Source organism: Dunckerocampus dactyliophorus, chromosome 2 (genome assembly GCF_027744805.1).
Source record: "Dunckerocampus dactyliophorus isolate RoL2022-P2 chromosome 2, RoL_Ddac_1.1, whole genome shotgun sequence".
NCBI lineage: Eukaryota > Metazoa > Chordata > Actinopteri > Syngnathiformes > Syngnathidae > Dunckerocampus > Dunckerocampus dactyliophorus.
In genome coordinates, this window is record NC_072820.1 from 43,887,914 (window position 1) to 43,913,646 (window position 25,733).

Below are 25,733 nucleotides of genomic sequence, written 5' to 3' on the forward strand. Positions count from 1 at the left end.
GTTTTACTTTTAGGCCATGTAGTTATACAATCCCACATTACCTTGGCTTTAACTGCAACCTCAACATTACCAGACATGTCATCAATCTCCATCTTATACTCGCTCTTCTCCTTCTCCAGCTTCTGTTTGACCCGCTGCAGGTTTTCAATGTGCTCTCCCAGCTCGGCCACACTGTCCGCGTGTTTCTTTCTCAAGGCGGCAGCTATGGCCTCATGGTGGATGGTAGACTCCTCAAGGTCTCGTCGCAGTTTCTGAAATTCCACCTCTCGCTTCTTGTTCATCTCTATCTGAGCTGCCGTTGCCCCTCCGGCCTCCTCCAGCCTTTCACTGATCTCTTCAAGCTCCCTTGACAGTTCACACCTTTGCTTCTCCACCTTGGCTCGGGCAACGTGCTCCGCTTCAATCTCCTCTTCCAAGTCTTCAATGCGTGCCTGAGTGGAAAAAAAAAAGTTCAAATTAGTCTATTCAGAAAGTACTGGTGTCGCTGGTTATGCTGTATGAAGTCATACACATACGGGTGAGTGTCCACGTGGCTGCGTTAGCTGCCGTTTGACTGATGATGACACCATGAGCCTCGAAAACTCACCATACTCCATCAAGTGTTTGTTCTTCAAATGCCGTATTAAATTGAAGCTTTTCAATGTGCCACCCCCCAAGACACTTTTCATAGCATGTGTTGGTAGTTAAAGTTCCACACAGCAGACATGATGTGTTTTGTTTTGGCACGCCTGCGCACTGAGAAGGAAACTGGAAGGAGCACGATGCCGAAGACGTTAGTTAGGGCAAGACACTACACTGCACGCATGGACCACTGCGGACTGCATTAGTACTAGCCATGGGTGATCGGCTTTTGTGATTGGCGTTGAAAGGCATTTATCGGCATATGCCGATCACGTGATTTTTCACCAAAATCGGTCCATTGGAGCATCCCTAATAATAATAATCCATCCATCTTCTTCCGCTTATCCAAGATCAGGTCGCAGGGGCAGCTGCCTAAGCTGGGAAGCCCAGACTTCCCTCTCCCCAGCTACTTTGCCTACTTTCCCGAGGCATTCCCAGGCCAGTTGAGAGACATACTCTCTCCAATGTGTCCTGGGTCTTCCCTGAGGTCTTCTACTGGTCGGATGTGCCCTGAACACCTACCCGGGGAGACGTCCTTGAGGCATCCTGACCAGATGCCTGAGCCATCTCATCTGGCTCCTATCAATGCAGAGGGGAAGCATTTCTACTCCGAGTTTCTCCTAGATGACAGTGCTTCTCACCCTAACTCTAAGGGAGAGCCTAGCCACCCTAGAGAAAAATAATTTCTTCCACTTGTACCCACGATCTTGTCCTTTTGGTCACTACCCAAAGCTGATGAACATAGAACTAAAAATAATAATAGTCATAATAATAAGACCTGCTACTGTTGTGGGTTAGGCCAAGCTAAAACTCAACCCAAGACATCACTCCCTGTCCTCCACACGGACACATTTACTGTGACACACACGGGCATGAGTTTTTATTATTTTGGCATTACCTGCAGCTCCTTGATCTTCTTCTGAGACTGACCAGCCATACTATGCTCGTCTTCAATTTTAGATGAAAGTTGACTTAATTCAAAGTCTTTTCTGAAAATGCAAAAAATATTCAAATGGCACATTCATAAGCAGTTGACTTAGGCTTGGGTTAAATACTTTGATCAGTGCATACTTTTTAAGGTTCTCCTCCAGCTGTTGTTTGTCATTTTCCAAATCCATTATGGCTTCTTGGGCTAGTTTAAGATCTCCTTCTATCTTCCTCTTGGACCTTTCCACATCCATGCGGTTCTTTTTCTCCTGTTCTAGAGACCCCTCAAGCTAATCCATGGATACATTTTCAATAAGACTTTGAAGCCATCATTGCATGGATTTAGAAAGCGTGTGAAGACTGTTGACATACATCATCAACTTGTTGCTCCAGCTTGACTTTGGCTTTGCTCAGAGAGTTGACTTTGTCTTCCTCTGCTTGCAGATCCTCCAGGGTCTGCTGATGTGCTTGCTGCAAGGCGGACTTCTCCTTGGATAACATGGCAATGGTGTCATCCATAGTAGACATCTCTTCTGTCAGATTCTTCACCTGAAGGATCATTTCAAATGAAATGATTGTTTTTTTCAGTGTATCGTATTTTCTGGACTACCAGTCACTCCGCGGTATAAGTCGCACCAGCCAAAAATGCACAATGAAGAAGAAAAAAACAAATATAAGTTGCACTGGACTATAAATTGAATTTTTGGGGGGAAATTTATTTGATAAAATCAGAGACCAAGACATTTCATCTTGAAAGGCAAGTTATAGTAATAATAAAATGGAGAACAACAGGCTAAATAGGCGTCTCTTCACGTAAAGTGAATAGGTGGTATATTAACGTAACATATTAACAGTTATTCAGATAAATATAGCCTAAATAACATAACATAACTACTTTAGTTGCAGCTTGTAATCTGCAGAATATGATATTCTTTTTGGGGGAATTTGTGTTCTGTCTTTCTCAGTTGTCTTTATAAGTTGATGTTTACATTGTAAATTTACAGTGGTACAGGAGATACTGTCACACAATCCTAGAGCGCACTCTTGTGGCTGACACTTCTGATCAAAATCTTAAGACCAGTTGAACAATTGCTATAATTAGCATTTTGCACATTTGGATCTTAATGAGGTTTTAAGTAGAGCTACAATATGCAAAAACAAGAAGGGGGAGTGAGACAAAAAGCACTTTGAAAAAAAGTAATTTATTGAAAACAACAATTAAACTGAAATAGGCTGTTTATCAGCTGATCAAAAGTTTAAGACCATCAATAAAAAAAACTTTCCAAACCAGAACAAAAAATGATCTGAGTAGGACTCAGTAATGAGTAGCTCTGAAGTCGGCACCAGTAAGAGCCTTAATGTAGATGGAAGACCGCAATGTGTCTTGATGGACAGCTAATTGGAGCCTCCCACTTGACTTTTTTGTTCCATAATGCTCAGGATCTTTCAAAAAATTCAGAATGACTGATTTACTGCACCCAACCTCAGCAGCAAAGGCTCGCTGCAAGAGGCCTTGCTTATGCAGCTCGACAGTCCGACCACGTTCAAAAAGAGAACGCTTCTTAGCTCTAGCCATCAGGAGGGCATGACAGTGTGAATGCCTGACAGAAAATGACAATTTTGAGCAGATTTTGGCTTTTATAGCCTGTGGTCTTAAACTTTTGATCAGGTGATAAACAGCCTATTTCAGTTGTTTGTTTGTTTGTTGATTGTTTTTGTTTAAAATGCAAGTTCTAAATATTTTTTGTCTCACTCCCCCTTCTTGTTTTTGTATATTGTAGCTCGACATAAAATCTCATTAAGATCCAAATGTGCAAAATGCAAATTCTAGCAATTTTTCAACTGGTCTTAAGATTTTGATCAGGAGTGTGTGTGTGTCGCTCAGGAGTATAAGTCCCAGGACCAGCCAAACCATGAAAAAAGTGTGACGTATAGTCCAGAAAATACGGTAATTAACCAGTAGACACAAACCTTGTTTTCAGTGGCGTGTTTTTCCTTTTCAACTTTAACCAGGGTGAGTTCTAAGTCGTCAATGTCCCTCTTCAGCTCAGAGCATTCGTCTTCCAGCTTCCTCCTCTTAGCGGTGAGCTCAGCATTCACCTCCTCCTCATCCTCCAGTCTTTCTCTGAGTTCTTTGGTTTTCGCCTCCAGTACGATCTTGTTCTTTATGAGTCCTTCACATCGCTCCTCTGCGTCTGCCAGACTTTCACTTTCCTAGATCACACACAAAAAGCAACAATTACATTAATACAGAATCATAAACCCAGAAGCAACCCTTTTCCCCCCCAAATATGTAATGTAATAAAACAATGCTATACTACACTCTACCTGACATTTTTCCACATTCACAATTAAATTAAATTGTGGTACAAATTTAAAGGCGAATTTCAAAACATCCCTACTAAAATGATACAATTTCAATAACTGATTGCAAGGACTTTGCATGTCTGAACATATCACAGTAGGTGTTGAGCAAGTTACCTTATTTCCCCTCATGGATCAATAAAGATTGTCTTATTGTCATATTGATCTACCATATCTATGGCTTGATTTATCTGTCTATCGATCTATTTGTGGCAATTGCCTTTCATGCATTGATGGCCTTTGGGAAATGCAAGACTCAAAAGCCAAATCAATAGATTGCCAATGATACTAATCTTTTTTTTTTTCTTTTTTTTTTTTACCCCTGTCCTGTCCAGCCTTTAAAGCAGATAGAATTGTAGATCTGAATGCCCTCAAGTGCTCAACACATTTACCCTGCCAGGGAGAAGTGTGATATACAGAATTTATTTGACTTAGATGCTTGTTATTAAGCAAATTTGGAGCGACCAGACGGGAGCAGGAGGGGACAGAGAAGAATAGAAAAGAAAACGGGGGGGCAAAGGTGCAAGAATGTGTGGGCGTGTAATTGTCACTGAGAATGCATGAAAGGAAAGGGGCCGCCCTCCACCTCCCAGAAAGCCCTGCCCCAAATAGCTAGGCCGAGCCCCCGCCACCAGAAGGCCACCAGGCCCACAGGGGCAGGCAGCACAAAGATCAGCGCCCCAAGAGCCAGTCCAGAGAGCCCTCCCCCCCGGGAAGACCAGCAAGGTGCCACAGAGAGGTAATCCCAGCCAAAGACAGGGCGCCGGCGGGCCGGAGGACAGCCAACCCCTGAGACCAGCGAGAGATCACACCCCATAAAGGCAGACGAGTACCGGGGGCCACACACCGGCAGGTCAAGAGAGGCCCTCACAACCGGAAAGAAGCCCGCCCACGCCGGAAGCGCCAATCCCCCCCCCCACCGCCACCCTCACCACAAAGGGAGCGGAGCCCGGCCCGCCCCGGGCCAGCCCCCGCCTGACCCCCGACACAGGACCGCCCCGCCCAGGGATGCAGGAGGCACACCCTCCACCTACCCGGCGTAGGCACGGGTGGCAGAGATGTATCACCCAGCACCCGACCCCACGGAGCAAACCCCTGCATCCCACAAGCCAGGCCATCTTGGGCGAGCCACCGCGACGGCCAGGTCCCCGGCCACACCCCCAACCCTGGCGGCACACCCCCGACCCTGGCGGGCAGGCGCCGCGGAACAGGCACGAGGCACCCCAATCCAGCCCGCCCCACCCGTGTATGTGATAAGGTGTGATTGTGTCTATTATGCAATTTAAAAAAATAAATAAATAAAATAAAAGGCTGCTCCCCTCCCCAACCACGCCCGACCGTAGGCCACCCCCCAAAGTCCTATATGTATGTGAGGTGGTGCAGTGGAACAGGAAGGACGGGGGCCCCACATGCCCACACCCCAACGCCGCCCAAACCGAGCAGGGGGGGACCAAGGACACATGACCGACTGGCCACCCACCACAGCTCGGGCGAGCCACAGGCCGCAGGACACACCACAGGCCCTACCCGGCCCGCCAGGACGCCCAGTCCAGCCCACCCAACCCCCCAGAGGCGATACCCCCAGCACCCCCCCACACCGGAGCCCACCGGAGGTAGCGTCCACAGCGCCACCTCCACACCGCCAAACACCACGGACCAGCCACACGCCCCAAGGCAGATCCGACCGCCACCAGAACAGCGGGAACTGCGCCCACGCGCCACCCGCATACCACCACGGCCGGCAAGGGAGCAACACTACGGCGACCACAAGAGCACCGGACCCCACATAGAGTGGAGCACGGCCACACCCACGAAGCACGCAAGCCAGAGGCGCCAGGAAGGGACAGAGAAGCAAGCACCGCACGACAGGGCCCACAAGAGGAGCGACCCGGCGCCCAAGCAAATGACCCCGCCCGCCCCGCCCCCTGCCACGCCGCAGACCGGCCACCACCCCACCCCCCGCCCATCCACCAACACGCCAAGGGAGAAACCCCGGAGGGAGGGAGACAACCGCCAGCCAGGAAGCAGAGACCAGCCAGACACCAGCAGGTAGCAGGGACCGCCCGCCAGCCCCACCTCCAAGCCCCCGACCAAAGCCACCCCTGACCGCCCCACCCCGGAGCAAGCATCCCCCCGCCGATCCCGGCCAGTGCCACGCAGAAGAACACCACGCCGCCCGCCCACCCACACGCGCACCCACATGCCCACGGCCCCCACAGCCCCTGCCCACCAAGCCACAGCGTCCCTGAAGGCAGAAAGCAAGGGATCTCCCCACCCCAAGCCCAAACCACACATCCGCGACCCCCACCTCCACGCTCCCAATCACCCGGGGGACAGCCACAGGCCCCGGAGGACAACAAGCAGCTGCCACCTGTCACACATACACCACACACATAAATCAGTAAAATAAAATAAGTAATAAATTAATAATAAAAAAAAAAATTCAAAAAAGGAGCAACCCAAACCATCCTCCCACCCAGGGGAGATAGCTCCGCAGGGGCAGCTGGGCTCAAGCACCCGCGCCCCCACCAGGGGGAGAGGCAAAGAAGACCCGGGACACCAAGCCCGCCCCCGCCCGCCCCGGAGGTACCAGGGCCACCCAGCGACCAGGACCACACCCCAAGCCAGATGAACAAGACCCCCAGGGGCAGAGACAGACCCCCCCCCGCCCATATAGACTGAAATTCTGACATTTGTTCCTTAGATTCAGCAGACATTCTCTCCATAGCTATATGATCTAACAAAAGATTTTTATAAATAACTATGTTCAGTTTCTTCCTTGATTTCCAATTGATGAGAATGGTTTTCTTGGCGATGCTTAATGCAGTGATGAGAAGTTGTGTTTGGTTTATTTCTACATCAATTGTGGAGAGATCGCCCAGCAGGCATAGTAAAGGGGAGGTAGGAATGGAGAAGCCAAGTGCCAAAGATAGGTACTCACACACTCCGTGCCAAAAATTTTTAATGGGAGCACAGGTCCACATGGAGTGTAAGTAGTTATCTATTCTATGGTCTGAGCAGTGTGTACAGATCAGTTAAGCCCATTCTAAACATTCTATGTCCTGTGTAGTGTACTCTATGAAGGATTTTAAACTGAATCAGCTGTAGGTTGGGATTATTGATTAACCGGGAAGCATTGAGACATATTTGCTTCCAGAATTCAGGGTCACAGCTAGATAAATCTGAGTTCCATTTGGAGATTTGTACTCCGATTGTGTTGTCATTTTTTGAAAGTAGAATATATAATTTAGATAATGTTTTAGGGGCAGATATTTTTAAAAATTGGTCAATAGTGGTATTGCTTTCCCATGATATAGTCCTGAAACTTGCTTTAATTATAGATTTAATTTGTATGTATTCAAGAAATTTGTTATGATTTATTCCATACTGTGTAACAAGGTCATTAAATGAGATAAAGTTGTTTCCTTTAATTTTTTTTTTCATACAACTTATTCCTTTTTCGTGCCATGTTGGGAAATTTAATGGTTTCTTTTTAAGCAAGATGTCAGGATTATTCCAGACGGGAGTGTATTGGCAAGGAGTGAGCGAGAATTTTGTTATTTTTAGAAATTCCCGCCAAGCTGTCAGAGTGGTGCTTATATTTATACTTTTAAAACAATTATTTTTCCGGAGGATTTGGCTAATGAAGGGCAGGTTACAATTTGGGATTTCGTGGCTAAGTGATTGTTCTATGTCTAGCCATAAATAATCCAATGGGTTAGGTTTGATCCATTTTAAGATATACTGTAACCTGTTTGCAAGGAAGTAGTTGGAGAAGTTTGGGAGTTCTAAGCCCCCATATTCTTTAGATTTTAGTAACGTTTTGAGACTTATTCGTGCTGGCTTATTTTTCCAAAGAAATTTATTTATATATGAACCTAATGACTTGAACCAAATTATAGATGGTTTGGTGGGGATCATGGAAAACAGATAATTAACCTTGATAACCAATATCAATTAACCAATGATACTAATCTTAACAGGGTGACTTTCCACTAAAATATCATAGGCACAGATTAAAATGAAATGTCAGTTGCTAAATATACTCTATGTATGATATACCCTTCACCCCCTGAAAATGACATTTACAGTATTTGGAAGGTGTTAAGTGAGCAGTAAGCATGTAAACAGGCTTTGAGAGTAACCCCTGCCGATGCGTGGAATGATTAGCATGCAAGTACTGTATGGGTGACATCATGATCACTCAGTGGTGCTGCATCAAGAGTTACTGAAAAGCCAGCCAGTCAGACCGCGCAAGAGGCAAGACTTAATCAGAAACCCAGGACATACTGAAGCGGAAGCATCTGAAGCATCAAATTCAGTTACTGTTATTGAACGCCATTGTAAAGACTCCCTTTTTCTTCTTTCATTATTGGGAAAATTCAGTTTTGCTTTACCATAGCTGAGGGTAGGGGTGCAACAATACATGTATACTGTATGTATTGAACATACAGTTCGATTCAGTGGTCTCAATTGGATAACACGATGAATCAAACAATAGTGCAACCCAAATCACAAACATCACATGGTATCAGTCAGCAGACATCAAAGTCGGAAGCTATTAGCAGTTCTTGGTGCCACGTCTCAAGGGGCATTTTTCGTCTTTATTGTGCAAATTCCAGATAAAATAACTCAGCGGTAAGATGCATATACTGTACATATAATACAAGTCTTCATTTTATTTGTAGCGGTTAGTTCCATGCAAAACTTTTAAAAAATGTTTAAAAAGTCAATTGTGCCGTGCTCGCCCTGAACTGAAGTTACGGAAATGTGGTTTTCTGCCCACGGTGTCATACTTCCACGTCGTTGAAGTCACCAGACGTAAAAGAGTGTTTGGAAGTAAAGTATAAGCTATAGCCTGACTGCACTACAGTACATGGGTGTAGTCGTAGTTCTGTAAACTACTGACTGTTCTTTAGCACTAAGGTTTTTTTTTTGTCAGTTGTCAATATTTACACCGTTTTCATTTCACTTAGTTTGCAAACCTTTATTTGTAATGTTTGTGAGATTATTTGCTTGAGGAGAATGACATTTGAGTGATGGAAAGTTTACCTTAAAAATGTCTACTTGTTGTACATTGTTTGTTTTTTTATACACTGAGGTACATTTTGTGTTGAACTGTGTAAAAAAAAAAAAAAAAAATGGAATGTTTAACAACAAGCAAACATCCAGTCTCATGTTGATTGGTGTATTAAAAATTTTAAAATGATCTTTCAAACGTACACCTATAAAAACTTGCCATTAATTATGAGCTAAAGATGCGACAACATGCGATTAATCACGATTAAATATTTTAATTGATTGGCAGCCCTAATTATTATTTTTACAAGGTGCTGTTTTTGTTTTATATGGTTCTGATTTCTAAGTATGCACAACAGAAAATGAGGCTTCTATGGCTGCACCAGATACATTTAATTTAGAAACTAATTTTGAGCGTAAACAAATTGGTAATTTCCATAAAATACCAGTTAAATAAAGACCAAGTATCAAATTGAACTGAACTGCAAATTTTCTGTATCGTTGCACCCATACTGAAGATAGTTGAGTTCAGCAGGTTTAAAAACATTGTTTTCTTTATTTGTCTGTACGTGCTGCCTCTCCCAGAATTTCTCTATACCTTAAAAAACACACATTACTGTGTTTATTTATACAAATCCGTTATGGAATTGAATCACTTTTTAATATATGTATCAGAAAGAAAGAAAAATAACGCGATCCGCTGGATCTATTAGGACCCAGCCCAAACGCAGAGTCACCAGTGCATTGATTAATTAATTTAAAGCGTCACTGACATGATTCATCAACTTTTTCTTAAATATGTTCTACATTGTTTGTAACTATGTTCTACGTTTTTTGAAAGGGAACGGTAAATTGGTAAAAATTACATTTCTTGTACATGGCGGGAGCCATGTTGGACTGAACGCCGCAGAAAAGGGGCGTTTTTCCCAAGTGACGTCAGCGAAGTTGCAGCTCTCAGCTTAAGCAACTCTGCTTGACAATCAGAGAGGATGGACGAGACAGAGGATGTTTACAGTGATTATAGCAAAGGTTGAAGTGATGTGTCAATAGTTTTCAAGGAGGAATAAACATCTGGAGATGAAATAGAGAACTTGCAGAACAGGAATTAAGCTGTATTCATTCAAACCATCGACAATGTCTGATGCGGTGTTCGATGGAGGTGAAGATTGGTCGGCTTCAAAACAGAGAATGATAAGTGTAAATTACCTTGGAGTTGCTTATCTTTCAATTATTGTTTTAAATCGGCTTCTTAATGAGCCTAAAGTGGTCGTTTGTGTATTTTGTCGCCGTCGCTGTCGCCGGCCGGCCCCCCCCATGTATGTATGTTTCATAATGTGTAATTCTATGGTTGCTTAGTGTTTAGAATACAATACAGTATGTAAATAAGACACAGCTTACTCTGTTCTGTGGCAACTTTGACGTCGTTCTTCTTATCCTTTTTCCTGTGTAGCATAGCACCAGGAATACATTCTTGGCATCCAAAATGTGTTTATACTGTACTTTCATGCCAAATGCTTCTTGTAAAGGTGTTCCTTCATAGCAGTCTTCAGTGAAATGAACATTGCAAAGAACAGAACGCAAGGCGAGAGTCCATTCGTGTCTTGTTCTCTGGAGTTGCTTCGTTCATTGTAGCCTTAAACCTTTGTCTTTTGGAAAAGGAAACAAACTTACAGTATCACTCGGACACTGTGAACAGCCAGCGGCAACACAACGATTTGGCATGACTACTATTTTTGATTAAATATATACCGAACCAAGTTGACGAGCTACTTCTAAAGATGTTTGTTCAGCTGAGACTTTGCCGACGTCACCTGGGAAACGCCCCGTTTCTGCGGCATTCAGTCCATCATGGCTCCCGCCACGCGCTATAAATGTAATTTTTTACAAATGTACCATTCCCTTTCAAAAAACGAACACAGTAGAACATATTTAAGCAAAGTTTATAAATCATGTCAGTGACCCTTTAAGGTTCTACAGTAAAATGTTTGTACTCACAGTTTGGATCTGCAGACATAAGTCATTCTTCTCTTGAAGGAGGGAAACCATTTTGGCTTCTAGCTCCTTTTTCTTAGCCTCGGCTTTGGCTAAATCCTCTTTGCACTTTGCGAATTCTTCCTTCATGATGGCCATTTCCTTCTCAGTTTCAGCACTTCGCAACAGAGGCTTGATCTTGAAGTAAAGCTTCATCCAGGGCCAGTGTTTCACATTCATGAAGGAGCGAATGTTGTACTGGATGGTGTAAATACATTCTCTACCAAAGACGAAATTCATGCATTTGTGCACAAGCATTAATAGTCTCAATTGTGATTGGTGTGCCATAATTCTCACTACCTCCTTGCCATCATTTGCAGAAAGTCCTTTCTCCTAAGGAAACCACGACACAAGGCTTGAGTGATGGTGATGAGGGAGGCAAGTCGTTCATCCCTCATTTCTTCTAAAAGACCCAAAAGTCCTGCTTTAAAGAACACCTGCAGGACGCCGGAACATATACAGGTATAAAAACGTAATTGACAAGCCAACAACTACTTTGGAGCTAGCAGTGTGTTTGCCAGACTGAGGATACCTTTGTATGGCCAAATCTGTACTGTATATGATCCACATCAATAGATCCCAAGAGCTTCTCAGCAGCTTTCTTGTTGTCAATGAATTGACCTTCAGGGATCACGCTGGCATTCAGTACTTTATACCTACAGAAAAATGTGATTAGACATTTCATTTCCTCACATCCTCATTTTACTTTTACAGTAGAACCTCAGTTTTCCTGAGTAATCCATTCCAAAAAGGAATTATTAATACTTTTTCTAACATTCTAGTTCGTTAAGTGGACTTGCTCACTTAAAATTTCTTGGTAACTTCAGCAGCTGGTACAATCATCATTACACACACTGGCCTGGCTCACTTTCTGTAATGTCTCCCTTAAACCGTTCCCTCTACAACCACTGTTAGCAAGGAACCTTTACATTGCAATCCTATTGTAACAGACACCACCTTTTGTTCTTTCCTATGGGTTCTTTCTTGAATTCAGTAGTGTTTCTCACTTTCTTTGTGATAGTTCTGGTGTTTGCAACTTTTAGCGGTCCCTTATCGGAGTTATTGTGCAGCCATATTCAATAAAAAAAAGCACAGACTGTCTGAACACACTCAACACACGCAGTGCACTTGAATGCCTCAGCAGTGCAGGGCGCACAGGAAGACAGGAGACATGGTTGTCCATGTTTCATAGTGTCAGTGTCCATAGTGTCCAAACTCTGAAAGAACCACGATCCATTCTTCACAGAGACTCAGCCACCAATTTGCTCTGTTTGGGCATTTTTTTAGGCATGCTGTTTAACCGTACAATAACCAAAAGACATATTTTTTGTCACTATTTTTATAGAAAAAGCGAGGTACCGCTACTTACCTTTGCTTGAAATCCCCGTACAAGATCCTACTGGGGAACCCTTTCCTGCAGATCCTGATACCCTCCAGCACACCGTTACAGCGCAGCTGGTGTATCACCAGATGGTGCTCCATAATTCCTAAATGACACAGTGATAGTTATAATGCAGGCATGTTGCCTTCACTGACATTGTGGTGCTTGCTCTTCATTCAGAGCACACAGATAGTTCTACGTCCCTACAGGCTAAAATGTTAATTGACTGCATTTGTGGTTTTTGTAATAGTGAGTTTGAAAACCTACACAATTTATTTGAAATAAACCTGGTGTTTGCTGCATTTTTAAAAAAAATATATAATTTATAATTGAAAGAAGATGGCGGACATTACTGTCTAATCCACAACAACGATTTGGCCTTCGTAAAGTCTGCCAAGTAAAGTTTGTTCAATCGCTTGTATTTAGCAGGATTACGCAAAAACAACACAAACAATTTCCATGAAACTGGCAGAATGGTGGCGAATGAATGGTAGCTGTTTGTGTACATTGAAATTCCCCTTTGCCAGAATCCAAATGTCTCATCCTGGTTGTATAATTCTAACATTTTTGTCATTTTTCATTAACTGGAAACGGAAAGAAAATTTCCATGGAAAACCACGTGATCGACATGTGTGGAAGTATATGCCATTTGTGAAACTGATGAAAGTTAATCCTTATGTGAAACATAAACACACAGGTCTTTCCCTTTTCTGTGCATTCTAAAGAGAGAACAACAGTTAGCATGAGGGAGCTAACAATGCACGTAATGGGACACACATATTTTGACGATAAAGCCCTCTAAAATACCTCCAACAACATTTTATCGTTTTATATACATGCTGTGCCCATGCAGTAATAGGTACATTCATGATAATATGTAATACTTACAGTTTTTTGCTGTATTTTGATCATTTTAAACGTTACCGTAACTTTATCATGAGCGCCTTGATTTCACAGAGCCCACAGATACGAACTAACGCTACTTCCGTCAACAATAGCAGCATAGAAAGCGCTTGTCTGTAACTACTAATCATGGCAGACTTTGTGAAAGCCGCCGCCGATGACTACTTTTGGACAAATGTGGATCCAGAACCTTATCTTTGAGCTTGAATAAATGGAGGATGGGCTACAGGCTTTAGAAGCTGCGCGGGCGAGAAGAGAAAGTGAGAGTCAGGACCGGCATGACTTGGTGGTGTAAATGTGGAGCTTGCCAAGACGTGACGACAGAAATCGAGTGTTTCTGCTGCACTGAGTAGCAAACAGTGTTACCATCGATGGAAAGGCTTTGTGGACTGTATATGTCCAAGAGATTGCATCAACGAAGAATTGTTAGCGCTAACAAACCATGCGGTGATAAAAACTTTTTTCCACCTACCCAAAATCAACTGGAAAAGACGCCCCAGACCAGCTGGACCAGACGGAGAGCTGTCCATCAAGTAAATCACCATGATATCGATTGTGATACATGGAGCGCATAGCACATGATATCACAACACAGTCCATCTAGCCGTGTACAAACAAAACATAGAATGTGGGATAATACTTTACAGATAATTTGGTTGTCTATTTGTAGTTCATATGGATATATTCCTATGGATATATATTCTATATTCTGGTGTACTATCGCATTGTTTTGGAGTGGGCCCGTTACTTTTGGGAAGTGATGTGAGGCACTGTGTCACTACGCCAGAAAAATTGTTCTTTGTGTTAGCTGCCACAAAAACAATGTGGCTGTAGCTTGGTTTATAAACAGCTCAGTTATGTAAATACAGGATTGTTGGCATCTTCTGGAGTGTTTTTTTAGGGCTTTATAGTTGAAGTAGGTGTGTCCCGTTACATGCATTGTTAGCGCCACATGCTAGCTTTTTTTCTTACTTTAGAACGCACAGAAAAAAGAAAGATATGGTTGTGTTTCACATAAGGATTGCGGATGATGGGCAACATTCCCCCCCAAAAATGCTGTTTTCCTTTAAGGCTTAATTACAGAATTACCTGGAGTCTTAGTTTCATTTGGAATGAGACACCGAACAAAATGTGGATGGGTGCTCCTGAGATTTGTCATTAGTTTCCCGAGGTTTTCCTGTTGGAAAGAATTAACGATATTATCATGTTGCAAACATTGGAAAATGTAATCAGACTGTGTTTTCAAAAGATGTTACCCTGAAGAGAGCTGAAACTGTCTGGAAGGATGAGCCCTTCTTTTTTGCAGCTTTCTTTGCAGAAACTCCAGATCCGCCACTGTTGTCTGATAACCAATGTCTTATGGTATAAGATTTTACAAGCAAAGCATGTCACTAAAGAGTGTTACTAATTCATGGTCTTACCATCTGATGAAGAATAACTGCAATAGAGAAATGCCAGTAGTTTTAGGCCTGCTTTCTGGTAGAGCTGAACTACAGTTTCATTGAGCGGGTCCTTGTTCTTGTCTAACCAACCCGTGATGCTGTAGTCCACAGTGCCAGCATAGTGCACCAGGGAGAAGTGAGCCTCGGCTTTTCCTTTGACAGGCTTGGGCTTCTGGAAGTTGTTGGATTTTCCAAGATGTTGGTCATACAATTTGTTTTTGAAGGTGGTGTCTGACGCTTTTGGGAACATGCATTCCTCTTCCAGGATGGAAAAGATGCCCATCGGCTGTGGAGAACAGCGGTTTAAAAGGTACAATTTTCATGATTTATTGAGAATGTTGGGTAATTAGTTAGTAACCAACCTTTTCAATGAGTTCTATACAAGCAGCCAGATCCATCCCAAAGTCAATGAACTCCCACTCAATGCCCTCCTTCTTGTACTCCTCTTGCTCCAACACAAACATGTGATGATTGAAAAACTGTTGCAGTTTCTCATTGGTAAAATTGATACACAGCTGCTCCAGACTATTGTACTGAAAAACACAAGCGTTGGACTTAAACTACCGTACTCCATTCTGAGTCCAGTAAATATTAATCCAAACATACGTCAAAGATTTCAAAGCCAGCGATATCCAAGACTCCAATGAAGAACTGCCGTGGCTGCTTGGTGTCCAGCATCTGATTGATGCGGATGACCATCCACAGAAACATCTTCTCGTAGACAGATTTAGCCAAAGCACCAATAGAATTGTATACCTGCACAATGACGTACCACAGTGTGACCATATATTCTACAGAGTAGTTCCTCGTAAGAAAGTGGATCCTTGTCAACTTAACTTGACTGAATTTAGATGGAAATTGTATAAAATGCTTAGTACATACAGTGGAACCTTGGTTAGCGTGGTTTTTGGTTAACGTCGTGAATTTATGCCACAAATATACCTCGGTTTGCGTGCCATTGTCCAGTTAGCACGCATCTTGTTGTGCTGTTACTACACGGCATGAGTCCAGCTGTGTTCTTCATGTATTTTTTAATCACAAAACATCCTTCCTTGTTAGCATCCTATTACCTAGTTAAACCAAATGGCATGAAGCAATTCTAAATGCAAATACATGATGAATGAAAGGGATAAGTCAACATTTAAGGTTACTTTTACCTTCATTGAAGACGTGACTGTTCCCAAAGACATAATGTGGCAGCAAAATCGACCACCACCACCTTCCTGTTTTCAGTCACCTCCTCAGTGAAGGTAAAAGTAACATGAAATGTGCATTTATCCCTTTCATTCATCATTTATAATTGTAAAGCTGTAAAAATGTCTTTTGTGTTAACATTTTTGAGAGTCAACGGCTGATGACATCATAGATGGGCGACGTAACTTCCGGTTGCCATTGTGTTTAGCCAGCTAATAGGATGCTAACCAGGAAGGATGGTGTGTGATTAAAAAGATACATGAAGAACACAGTTGGACTCACGCTATTAACAACACGACAAGACGCGTGCCAACTGGAGAATGCACGCCAATCGAGGCATAATTGTGGCATAAATTTTACAGTAAACGTTAACCAAAAAGCACCCAATCTGGGGCGGAAGCATTCTTGAACAGATTAATGATTTCTTATGGGAAAAAAATTATTCGGTTATCGTCCATTTCGGTTAGATTCGGACCCTCTGGAATGAATGAATGGCGTTAACCGAGGTTCCACTGCATTAGGATTATTTATGAGAAACATACACTATCTAACCCTAAACAACATATTGGCCCTTTTGAGTACAAAAAATGAAAACTGACCAGCATGAAGTAGTTTGCACACTTCAAAGCTTGAAGTACTACCTCAACGTGAAACATGATACATAAGTTGAATATTCTTTCGCAAATACTTCAGCAACTATACCGCCCAATTTGCGATAAACCGTCAGGGCTTTACAAAAGTTTTGCTAGTTGCATTTCAAGATGCATTGGACAAGGAGCCATTAATTAGGACAGTACAGGTCAGGACCGGTAATAAAAATGAAAACACAAACATGATGATTGTGACATAATCATGATTAAACTAAATTAATCCACAGCAGCCTTCTGTTTAATCTGATCAAACATTTGAATCATATGACAGCGCAAGTGCTAAATAATGTTGACATTTGTTTTTAGTGTGCGCTTCTAGTACACTATATTCGTTTGGTATATTCGATTTCACCACCCTTTGCATGTCTTAGAACAGTGGTCCTCAACCCCCGGGCCGCGGCCCGGTACCGGGCCGTGTGTCATTTGGTACTGGGCCGCACAGAAATAAAAAATAATTTCCATTATGTTTTATTTTGAAAAGTGGCCGGATTCTCTCTGTTACATCCGTCTCACTTGACGCATGTCCATTGTGCTAACTTTATCTCATGCCGCACAGATAGACCACTACTGTATTTTTACCATTTTTCTTTCACCTCGTATTTGGTCTCAAATGCTGACACTATGTGGGAATGCATAAAGGTAAATTTTGATGACTTATTGAGTGCTAATGTGCACATTTGTCTCAAGTTAATTCATGGTAGTGCACTGCCTTTTACCCCACACGTCAAACAGCGATGTAATAATCTCTCTGGAAAAACTTGGCTGGAACTTGGATGGACTTGGATGAACTTGGACCGATGGAATGTGGGTCGGCATTCATTTTGTGCTTTTAATTAGTGTTATTTATGTCTTAGTTTTACACAATACATAATAGCTAAATTAGATCGCTATAATTTACGAAACCCCCTCCCCCGCGGGAGATTTGTTGGAACACAAGCCGATCCGTGGGTCAAAAAAGATTGGGGACCACTGTCTTAGAGTTCATAGGAGTTGTGGCACTGGAATACTGATTGCCTTGGAATGGTTAAAGCACATATTTACAACATAAATATACCTGTTGCACAGTCTGTCCTTTGGTTACATACTCATTACCAACTTTCACTCTGGGGTAACACAGTGCTTTCAATAGATCTGCAGAGTTGAGGCCCATCAGATAAGCTGCTTTGTCGGCGACTGATTTTATTTTGGACAGGAAGCAAAAAGAGCTATAGTTAGACTTCATTTCTTACATGCTCAAATGTAATAGAACCATAAAAGCATAGTTCCATGAATACCAATTACCCTCTGTCCCATCTGGCTCTGCCTGCTCCTCTCTCTGCTTCTGCTTGAATTTCATGTTCCCATAATGCATCACAGCACCAGTTAGCTTGTAAATGCCAATCCGCTCCTCTCCAGTGAATCCAAGGACATCAATAGCACTCTGAAAGACAGATCCTGTGACAATATTTGCATGCTGAGAAGACATTTTCCTATTTGTCTTACATCTGTGGCCATCAGCTCGTCACTATCGTCAATGCTGGCTACACTGATCTCCCCCTGGCTGACAAAGGGGTAGTCGTAGGGGTTGGTGGTAATAAGCAGAGTCTCTGCAAGGAGAATTGAAATGATGCTTCAGTACTTCATTTAAAACATTCACTTAATGACATGTCAATCCTAAGTTACCTATGAGCTCAGGTTTCTTGTTGGACATGATCTGGTAGAAAATATGGTAGCTCCTCTCTGCGGCCAGCTGGAAGGTAACTCTGGATTTTTCCAACAAGTCTACCAAACGTGAGTTCATGTTAATTAAAAGTTGGAAGTAAATTGCATGGCTCATTTCTATTCAAACTCACAAGTTTCTATATCAGCAGAGGCCAGTTTCCCCGTTGTTCCAAAGTGAATTCTTATGAATTTGCCCTGACAGATGAAAAATAAAAAATATGTTTTGTTTTGTATTGTATTGAATATACACTTTCTGTTCCACAGCGTATGACAGGTGATGTATCAAAAAGCCAGACTTTATAAAGATCGTCTTTCAGTTGCTCCTGTTAGAGGTTTCCACAGCAGATCATCTTCCTCCATCTCTATCCCTTGCATATTATTCTGTCCCAGCAACCCTCTTCATGTCCTCCTTCACAACATCCATGAACCTTCTTTGTGGTCTTCCTCTTTTCCTTCTTCCTGTCCGCCCCATCCTCAACAACCTTGTCCAATATGTCCATTATCCCCCCTCTCATGTCCCCATGATGTACTCATTTCTAACCCTGTCAATACATAGCGCCACCCGCTCTCACTACTATCACTATTGTCACCAATCCTTAACACCATACTTGTCCACCGCTTCGTCCCCTCTCTTCCCTTTACCTACGTGCCCATTGAAGTCTGCTCCAATCACCATTCTCTCTCCCCACTGAATACTCTCTACCACTTCATTCAACTTCCTCCAGAATTCCTGTCAGACTTTACCAAGACAGTAATTCTCAATTCTCCTACAACAGAATGCTTTTTGCATAGTGAAAACTACATAAATGTGTTTGCTCTACATAAAGTCATTATGGTTATCTTTGCAAAAGCTAAATTTTGTTATAGCTCTTGTAATCACTCACAAAACGTGATGAGTTGTCATTTCTGACAGTCTTGGCATTTCCGAAAGCTTCAAGCAATGGGTTGGCAGAGATGATCTGGTCCTCCAGATTACCCTAGAAATAGAAATTACTATGTTATCATTACATGCATTTAAGACTATTTGGAAAGCACAATCAGAGAGAAAAAAATCATTTTAATATTACCTGCAACTTGCCTGTGGCAGCAGCATCTTTCTTTTTGTCTCCAGAGCCTGCAATTGTTGCAAAGTATTGGATGACACGCTTGGTGTTGACAGTCTTTCCTGCACCGGATTCTCCGCTACCGGACAGAAAAGAAAATCATCATGAACCATTTGTTGCTGTTGTGTTCTCTTTATCATAATACAAAAGTGTCTGAAAGAACCTGTGACTTACGTGATAAGGATGGACTGGTTTTCTCTATCTGGAAGAAACAATTCTACAGTTACAATCGAACCAAATGTAGAAGTAATACTGGAGTTACTGCAGACAGTTTACCAGTGAGCATGAACTGATAGGCGTTGTCAGAGATGGAGAAGATGTGTGGTGGTGCCTCTTGGCGCTTTTTGCCTCTGTAGGCCACCACCACTTCTTGGTTGTACACTGGGAGCCACTTGTAAGGATTGACAGTGACACAAAAGAGACCAGAGTAGGTCTGAAATGACAAAACAACACATAATGGACCAAATTCTGCAGGTTTTGGTTTTGGTTTGGTTTGTTTCATTTGTTCCTTGCATATTTCCACTTCACACCATTTTTACCCACTTGGAGTTACATAGTCTATTCATTTTAGCAATTAATATTTTATTTCTGTCAACATTTTGTCTGTCACCAGCTTTACCCATTGCCTTATGTGGGTTACTTATGCTAGTTAGGATAGGGTGACCAAACCTCCTGTTTTCGAGGGCGGCCCTGGACAGGACAAGTGATGAAAATGCCCTGGTTTTCATTGTACATCAAAGCGACATTAAATTGACCGGCATTAGGGCACTCTGCTGCATGTGACGTAATCCCAGAGAGGAAGGCGTTTGGGCGGCTTTTTGAATTAGTGTTGCCAAACAACCAACAAAAAGCCAAAGAAAAAGCAAAACATATGCACAGCGTGCATGTTCGGATGAATGTAGAGTTGAATTGTCGTCAAATTTCGGATGTCCTGCACAACGACAGTTCAAATTATCAAAACATGGTCACCCTAAATTAGGAACCGCTGGCACAATTGAGTTGGGTGTAGGTATAGACAATCATTCCATGAATCTCACATCAATATTTTCTTTAGAACCATTCTAAGAAGAAATTGAAGAAAAATTGAAAGAACATATTGGGGAATCAGGCCCATTGACTTTATATGAAGGCAGCATTAGTGTAAAGCGTGTGACGGGGGGGACGCCAAAGCACTTCAGGGGAGATGGGGAGGCACTGGAAAATTCACAATGAGGAGATACAACAGACAACGTCATTCAAAATAGTAGTCAAGCTTTATACTCAGAGATCGGTAGATTACTTCATAATTCACCGATTAGTTGTAGTTGTATAGACGGAAAAGTAAATCAGGAAATCTGGATAGGCCCAAGGGACAACAACTAGGTAAGAAAACAATAATGGAGGACTGGTAGCTGTTTGGCTGCCTGGAGGGAGGCCTACAATGTTAGACTTTGAAAAGACTTTGTAAATAATAATTGATTTGATATAGCGCCTTTTTACAAGTTACCCAAAGCGCTTCACAGTGAAGTGAACCCATTATTCATTCACTCCTCAGTCACACACTGCTGGTGGGAATCCACAGCTGCCCTGGAGTAGACTGATGGACACAGTGACTGCGTGGAGGGAGCGAGGATCGAACCGCCAGCCTTCCAGGTTCTGGGCAATCCGCTCTCCCCCTCCTAAGGCACTGCCTTAAAGGCCTGCACAGGCAAAAGCCTACGCCCCCAACTATGCTATAGGGCCAAAAATGGCGTTGAACGTAAAAAAAACCCTAATCATTTAATGTAAAAGGAAATTTGTCCTACAATTTTTTGTCCAACTTCTAAGTTAACCTTTTAACATATACATTGCTAGAGCGATGGTAGAAATTTAATAATTTAATTAAAATTAAACTGTTTCTCTCATATAATTTATCATTATTTTCAACAATGATAAATGATATGTATGCCCTCTAAAGCCAATCGTTGGCGGCCCCTTGTGCCCCGATACCAGTCAATCTATTCAAACTGTCACTCAGTGGGAACTAACCCACGCTGGTTGCCATGAAGTCAGCCTAGTCTTACATTACTAATCATTACCCGCTGTCTGTGGACGTTTTAACTTTGGAGCCTGATTCCTCAAAAAGGACATTTATGAACATTTGAAATGATCTGATACTCATTTGTAATAACGTCAGTATTGTGTAAATTAGGGATGTCCCGATCCAATCTCAGGCTCGGAATCAGCTGCCGATCCGCTGTATTTTGAAGATCGGATAAAATCAGCTTCCGCCACAAGATCGGGCCAATCCGGTTGCCGTACTCTGGGCCACACTCCACCATGGTAGGTGCGGTAATGTGCCTCAAAGCTGGTTGCCACTCGACTCCTGCCACCCGCAAGAAAAAGAAAACGCAACACCACCATGCAGACATGTCTGCGGTGTACCCTGGTGAAGTTAATTTCATGTTGGATATTCAGCTCGCTTGCGTTGAAGAGTGTGTTAAAAAAGTAATATATTCTAAATCACACCACAAATTGATCTACAGTATAACCATGTCAAATGATTAGTCCTACCCTGAAAGTATTTTGCACGCCCATTTTTTCCAATTTGATCTTTTATTGGCTCTTTAATTGGATTAGGGGCCTGACTCACAGAGGTTTGTTACAAAAGCCAAACAATATTGTTACTCATGCTGTGTAATACATTTCTTTTAATGCTCTGAAGAGCTATCTTCATAACCATATTCAATTCCACAAATTCATGTTTGTAACAAAAGCTTATTTAAAATTTTTTTAAAAAGGATCGGGATCGGATCGGCAAGACTATAAAAAAAAAAAAATTGGATTGGAAGCCAAAAAATGTGGATCGGGAAATCTCTAGTCTAAATTGTACGAGGGTTTTACTCACGTAAATCATCCATGCTGCATAGCGCTCTTTGAGGTTATACAGCACGGCGGCCTCATTGAGGTGGGTCATCATGGCCATGTCCTCAATTTTGTCAAACTTGGGGGGGTTCATGGGGAACACTTCGTCATCCTTCACATTTACCACCTGCAATGATAACAAAGGTTAGCAATAAGCAATATGAAGCACACACTTCTTCTACGTTATACTCTACCTTTCCAGCGTCTGTTTTAACAGTCACTTTCCCCTTCTCTTTGCTCTGTATAGTGCCTTTAACAAACAGCTCCTTTGGATCCACCACAAACACTGACGTTTTGGCGTCAAAGGGACGGTTTTGGGCCTCGATCCGCTCCCGCTCGGGTCGTCTTAAGTAAGGAGCCGCCTCCCCAAACACGGACATTTCAGCATCCGTACTCATCTTTGCAGTTCACTCTAGAGGAACAGTACACATCAGAACGGTTATTCACTGGTTATCGACATACAAGCTTTTGTGAACAATTATCTGAACTACTGGAAACACCTAACAAAGTATATCACAGCAACAAAACAATAAGCAGACAAACATACTTACCAGCAGTAAGTCTGAGCCCAAAAATGTGAACTGCATCGGCGCTTAAGGCTTTTATAAGGTCTCCTCAGCAATTGAGGCAAAGCAAACACCTATATTTAGGACAAATCCTCAAATGAATGTTGGGGAGGGGGTGACTTTGGTGTGTGATATGATGGGCATGTCATCGAGCTTTTGTTATAAACCCAAGGAATGGAGCAATTGGGCTTAAGGAATAAAAAAACAAATATAGGATGTTGACGCTTGGAACAATTAAGGCACAGATGATTCAACCTTGGTAACAAGCATAACACACTCAAGAAAAGCAGATACCCATGAAATAACGACGTCTACGAATATAAGAATTCGTAAAAAGCACTGCTTCGCTCACTCTTGCAGATGTCGCATGACTGGGATGACTGCGTTCATGTTAATGTTCATTAACATCATTTGAAGGACATGCAGTTACTATGTCAATGCGTTGTTTTGCATACTGTTCCACATAATTTTGTTTGTTTCGAGATATTATGCTGATATAAATGCACAAGACCTTGTGACTGGTATATAAATAAAATAAATACCCACAAATCCCTCAGCTGAATCTCCCTGCAGGACGCTTGTTGAGATAAGAACCCAAGAATTAACTGTGATAACTCACAAGGGTAAATGATGAGAGTTTGGAATGGTTTATTTTTACACCCTGGCCTTGAATCTTTTTTTTTTTTTGGATTCCGTTGAAAATATCTCCTAAAGGACACATAAGGAAAGGTTGATCTATTATTACCATAGGTTTATGTACTTGATTCCTGACTTAACAATGGCTAACAGTTTCATGTATTGTGTCTTTAAAGTTGCTTGATATAAACCAGTGGTTTTCACCTGGTGGGTCGGGACCCAAAAGTGGGTCTCGGATCCTTTCTGGGTGGGTCACAGACAGCTCGTCAAAAATGACATATAAACATGTGATGTACAACCAGTCTTTGAGATGTCTGACTTATGCGATTTTGCTTATTTAGTGCAATTTTGATATTTGATTTAAATGTATGCATTATTTGGATGCATTTTCTTGACAAAATGCCTTAATAAAATCCCCTAAAATGCAAATGCACTTTGTGTTTATTAATGTTTCAAAGGATAATATTGGTTATTTTAAAAAACAAATACATTTTCTTGGTGATTACTTAAATAAAAGTATACATAAATGAAAGCATGAAAAATATATATATACAGTATATACATATATATATATACACACTTTAAGTAATGATATATATATATATATATATACCTAAATAAAAGTGTAAAAAATAATAAAAACAAAATAAAAATGAATTAAAGTGTAAAAACATAATTATAAACAAATAAAGCTAAAAATTATTTTAAATAATTGAGGCCAAATGAGAAACCCTGATATTAACCCATCAGAAATGGTAAGGTTGAACAATGAATAATGAAAGGATATTAAATGTCGTCTTCCCTCGCTACATCGTGGTTCGCCTTTCGCAGATTTGCCCAGCGGAGATTCGAACCCAGATCTTCCCGATCTCCTGACTGTGTGGCCAACATGCCAACCATCCATCCCCGTGCGGCCTCTTTACGTGCCTATACGAGCATATTAGGAACCCACAGTAGCCAATAGTTGGCTAAATATAGAGCCACAACAGTCCTTATTGGCTAAGGGAGAGCCTGCCCATCGTGTTCTGTGTCCTGATTAGCTGTAGATCATTGTCAATCAATCTCCTTTGGGCCGTCGCTAACAAACTAGCTAGCTGTGTGAGCTGCTTGCTAACCGCCAATAAACAACAGGAGAAGAAGAACAAGAAGAAGCTAACCAGCTAATCTTCAGTTCGAGGACTAGGACGAGGAGGAGAACAACGCCAGGAGGAATATGTTTTAACAAGGATACAAAAATGCTACAGCCAAATGGTCAGAGGAGTGAATACGCGTGAGTCACTTAATTTCTTGTGTCCAACCTCATCATTTGAAATTCAAATGTAATTTGAACTTTGAGAGTGCTTAAAAGGTGAGAAAATGTTCATGCCTGTCTGAGAAACGTTTATAAAGCGTATTGTGAGGGGTTTTACAGCCTTAAAACATATATAGTAACTGTAAAATAGTAAACTGTAAAATAATGTTCCCTACTTCAAGGATTTCACTTATTGCGGGCTATTTTGGGAACCTATCCCCCACGATAAACGAGGGAAAACTGTATAAGTAAAGTATTAGGTATAATTATTGTGTTCCATTATCATCTTTTTTTTTAAGTAAAGAAAAAAGTATGACCATGATAAATTTGAATACATACCATATAAAACAGTGGTCCCCAAACTTATTGGACCCACGGCCGGCGCGTGTTCCCACAATTCTCCGCGGACGGGGGAGGGGTATAACCATCTAATTGATCTCATTTAGTATTTATTGAGTAAAACTACGACAGGAACAACATCAACTTAAAAGCACAAAGTGAATAAAGACCCACCATCCACCAGTACAAGCTTGGAGTTTGTTTTTCAGAGAGAAGATTATAGCGCCGCAGCTTGACGTGTGTGCTAACAGGCAGTGTGATAGCATGAATTAACTGGAAGCTGTGCACACAACAAATATACACATTAGCACTCAATAACGTCATCAAACTTTACCTTTATGCATTCCCACAGAGTGTCAGCATTTGGGAGCAAATATGAAGTGGAAAAAACCCGATAAAAATACATTATAGTTGACAATCTGTGCAGAGTGGGAGAAAGCTAGCGCATGTACAATGGTGCGTTCAAGGACTATCAAAAAAAGTGGGACACTCGCAACAAACAACATAAACATGCAAAAACTTCAAACAATATTATTTTTTTTAATAAAATAATGGCCCTTATTTCCAAAATTGCTGTGCATTTACTTAAAATTGTATTTAGTTATTTACAAAAGTATTTTTTTTTGTGTGTGTATTTTTTTTTTTATCATTGCGCCTGTAGGTTTCCTGGCCCAGTTCGGCC

The 25,733-nt window shown here is 41.9% G+C and overlaps 1 protein-coding gene across 1 annotated transcript in view; it reads right to left on the reverse strand.

The window, feature by feature from the left end:
* Positions 1 to 25,510, reverse strand: part of LOC129169916 (myosin-4-like) — a 33,126-nt gene extending 7,616 nt beyond the window's left edge. Inside the window, exons 1-26 of the mRNA XM_054756888.1 lie at positions 25,386 to 25,510; positions 22,414 to 22,631; positions 22,203 to 22,346; positions 19,613 to 19,769; positions 19,511 to 19,538; positions 19,301 to 19,415; positions 19,118 to 19,210; positions 18,365 to 18,428; positions 18,195 to 18,293; positions 18,015 to 18,118; positions 17,814 to 17,952; positions 17,587 to 17,705; positions 15,295 to 15,444; positions 15,051 to 15,221; positions 14,668 to 14,974; positions 14,503 to 14,588; positions 14,336 to 14,423; positions 12,332 to 12,449; positions 11,495 to 11,618; positions 11,263 to 11,399; positions 10,927 to 11,182; positions 3,520 to 3,762; positions 1,921 to 2,097; positions 1,693 to 1,838; positions 1,520 to 1,610; positions 42 to 431 (exon numbers count right to left, since the gene is read on the reverse strand). Coding sequence (XP_054612863.1) covers positions 42 to 431; positions 1,520 to 1,610; positions 1,693 to 1,838; positions 1,921 to 2,097; positions 3,520 to 3,762; positions 10,927 to 11,182; positions 11,263 to 11,399; positions 11,495 to 11,618; positions 12,332 to 12,449; positions 14,336 to 14,423; positions 14,503 to 14,588; positions 14,668 to 14,974; positions 15,051 to 15,221; positions 15,295 to 15,444; positions 17,587 to 17,705; positions 17,814 to 17,952; positions 18,015 to 18,118; positions 18,195 to 18,293; positions 18,365 to 18,428; positions 19,118 to 19,210; positions 19,301 to 19,415; positions 19,511 to 19,538; positions 19,613 to 19,769; positions 22,203 to 22,346; positions 22,414 to 22,617 — 3,750 coding nt within the window. The 5' untranslated portion in view covers positions 22,618 to 22,631; positions 25,386 to 25,510. The remainder of the gene's footprint in view (positions 1 to 41; positions 432 to 1,519; positions 1,611 to 1,692; positions 1,839 to 1,920; positions 2,098 to 3,519; positions 3,763 to 10,926; positions 11,183 to 11,262; positions 11,400 to 11,494; positions 11,619 to 12,331; positions 12,450 to 14,335; positions 14,424 to 14,502; positions 14,589 to 14,667; positions 14,975 to 15,050; positions 15,222 to 15,294; positions 15,445 to 17,586; positions 17,706 to 17,813; positions 17,953 to 18,014; positions 18,119 to 18,194; positions 18,294 to 18,364; positions 18,429 to 19,117; positions 19,211 to 19,300; positions 19,416 to 19,510; positions 19,539 to 19,612; positions 19,770 to 22,202; positions 22,347 to 22,413; positions 22,632 to 25,385) is intronic.
* Positions 25,511 to 25,733: the final 223 nt, after the last annotated feature.